The sequence below is a fragment of the Acartia tonsa genome, chromosome 8 (genome assembly GCF_053477335.1).
Source record: "Acartia tonsa isolate MP-2025a chromosome 8, ASM5347733v1, whole genome shotgun sequence".
In the NCBI taxonomy this organism is placed as follows: domain Eukaryota; kingdom Metazoa; phylum Arthropoda; class Copepoda; order Calanoida; family Acartiidae; genus Acartia; species Acartia tonsa.
Genome location: NC_137267.1, coordinates 6,155,211 through 6,156,982, shown reverse-complemented (window position 1 = coordinate 6,156,982; position 1,772 = coordinate 6,155,211). Strand labels below are relative to the sequence as shown.

At 30.9% G+C, this 1,772-nt stretch overlaps 1 protein-coding gene across 1 annotated transcript; it reads right to left on the bottom strand.

Moving 5' to 3' along the window:
- Positions 1 to 220: 220 nt before the first annotated feature.
- Positions 221 to 1,542, bottom strand: LOC145325623 (uncharacterized). Its single transcript, XM_080168585.1, has 3 exons — positions 1,275 to 1,542; positions 661 to 763; positions 221 to 359 (listed from the first exon to the last, which is right to left on the bottom strand). The coding sequence occupies exons 1-3, from the start codon at positions 1,540 to 1,542 to the stop codon at positions 221 to 223; spliced, it is 510 nt and encodes a 169-aa protein (XP_080024711.1).
- Between the last annotated feature and the right edge of the window lie 230 nt (positions 1,543 to 1,772).

Sequence of the window (1,772 nt, the reverse complement as noted above, 5' to 3'; positions counted from 1 at the left end):
GGATTAGGCTTGCTTTCACTTTACTTTGGAGCTCTTGTTGTAGATAAAGTGTGTGGACAGTGTCTTCAGTGTTGGAAAATACATAGTCTGGAACCCAAATATGTGACCATTCAGCCAGTGGTATTTTCATACTGGTAGAAAATATGATGATTTGTGTGTCTTAAGTTAGTTGATCTCAAAGAAAATCTTAGGGATTAATGCAATTTTTAAGGTATTATATTTAAATCATTTTATTCCTTGATTTAGAGTTAAGATTTCTGAATTTCAGCCTATTATCAGTCCAGTTTGATATGATTTCAAACTTCAACATAAAGTTTGAATGAATTGGTTCCAATTGTGTCACCATCTTCAGAAAAATTCTAAAACATTCAAAATATACACCAAACCAAATATTCATTGTACTTTCTATTCTGTAATCAGGTCAAGAATACATAGAAAGTGAAAACATAACAAAAATAAGCAAAAACCAAACAATTGATCTCATTGGTCCAAAATTCTAATACATTTTAAGTACTTGCACATTTCAAACTATTTTAGACTTTTAAAATCCTGTCCTGTAGGTATGCAGATTAGACTGTGTTGTCAGTAATTAGAATTCAAAGTTGTTATTCTGTGAAAAGAAATTAAACCATGAAATATTTTTTCCAAGTTTAAAATTACCCAATTTGCAATTCAAAAAGCTGATCACTGTCTGTAGTAGGGCCATCTCTGTTGTAATTTTCAAATTTGTACACAATTGTGCAGTTGGTTTCATCAAGCTGATCTAAACCATTTATACAATTACAACAGGTTAAATTTTCTTACTGATTATTGATTTTCTTACTTAAAATTTTTAGTAGTAAAGTTACTATATTATTTACATGCATATGTCTGAAACATTTAAAGGAAACATGATCTATTTGTAAGATTGTAAGATTTTGTGAACAATACTTGGTAATATCCTCTAAGAAATTTTTTTTTTCAATTTTGAAAATTTGAGTAATTTCTAAGAGGAGAACGCCCATTACTCATTTGAGCATCTAATAGTTAATATAGCTTGATCTGTCAGTCTGACAGTAATGCAATGAGAGACATGGAACTTACTGACATATTGATTTAAATTTCTTGAAAAGATTTTCTTAATTCTTTTTTGGTCTTCTGTAAAGTTGAGAAAGGCATAGAATTTATGTAGGGTTAATAAAATTTACTCAACTAGATATTTCACTGAGAGACCTAATATATTAAATTTTCTGCCAATTAAGTAAGTTTTCTTCCATATTTATAACAAGTCATACCTACTGGGCAATCAATTTGTTCATTACATCTGTTTCCCATAGGTAAACATGTTCCATCACCACATCCAAACTCTTCTTTCCCACAAGCATTTAACACTACCTCAACCTTGCCACCAAAGCAATCATTCCAGAGTTTGTTACCTATTGGTAACCCCATACTCCAAATTGTCAAGAGGGTATGACCTTCATCTGATACAAGTGACCAAGGGGCATGTTTAGTTTCTTTACTAATTTTTGATCCACCAAAGCCACGGAATTCCAAATTCATTATTGATATGTTGCTGTTTGTTTCAATATTCTCAGCATCTAAAATAAATTCCATCTCTGCATATCGGGGAAATATTTTCTCAATATTGTGAATATAGAAAAGTAGCTCATTTTCAATGTCACAAGCTATATTCCCCTCAAGTTCACATGGGTAATCCGCTACTAATGTTGAATTTAATTGTAGAAATATAACACAGTTTTCTATTTCTTTTCCATTAGGTTCTCCCCATT

Excerpts from the sequence above, each read along its gene's own strand:
- LOC145325623 (XM_080168585.1), bottom strand. The coding sequence starts at position 1,542 with ATGAATTTGGAATTCCGTGGCTTTGGTGGATCAAAAATTAGTAAAGAA. Across the intron at positions 764-1,274 it reads ACAAATTGATTGCCCAGTAG|ATCAGCTTGATGAAACCAAC; the intron begins GTATGACTTGTT and ends TAAATGGTTTAG. Across the intron at positions 360-660 it reads CTTTTTGAATTGCAAATTGG|AATTTTTCTGAAGATGGTGA; the intron begins GTAATTTTAAAC and ends TGAATGTTTTAG.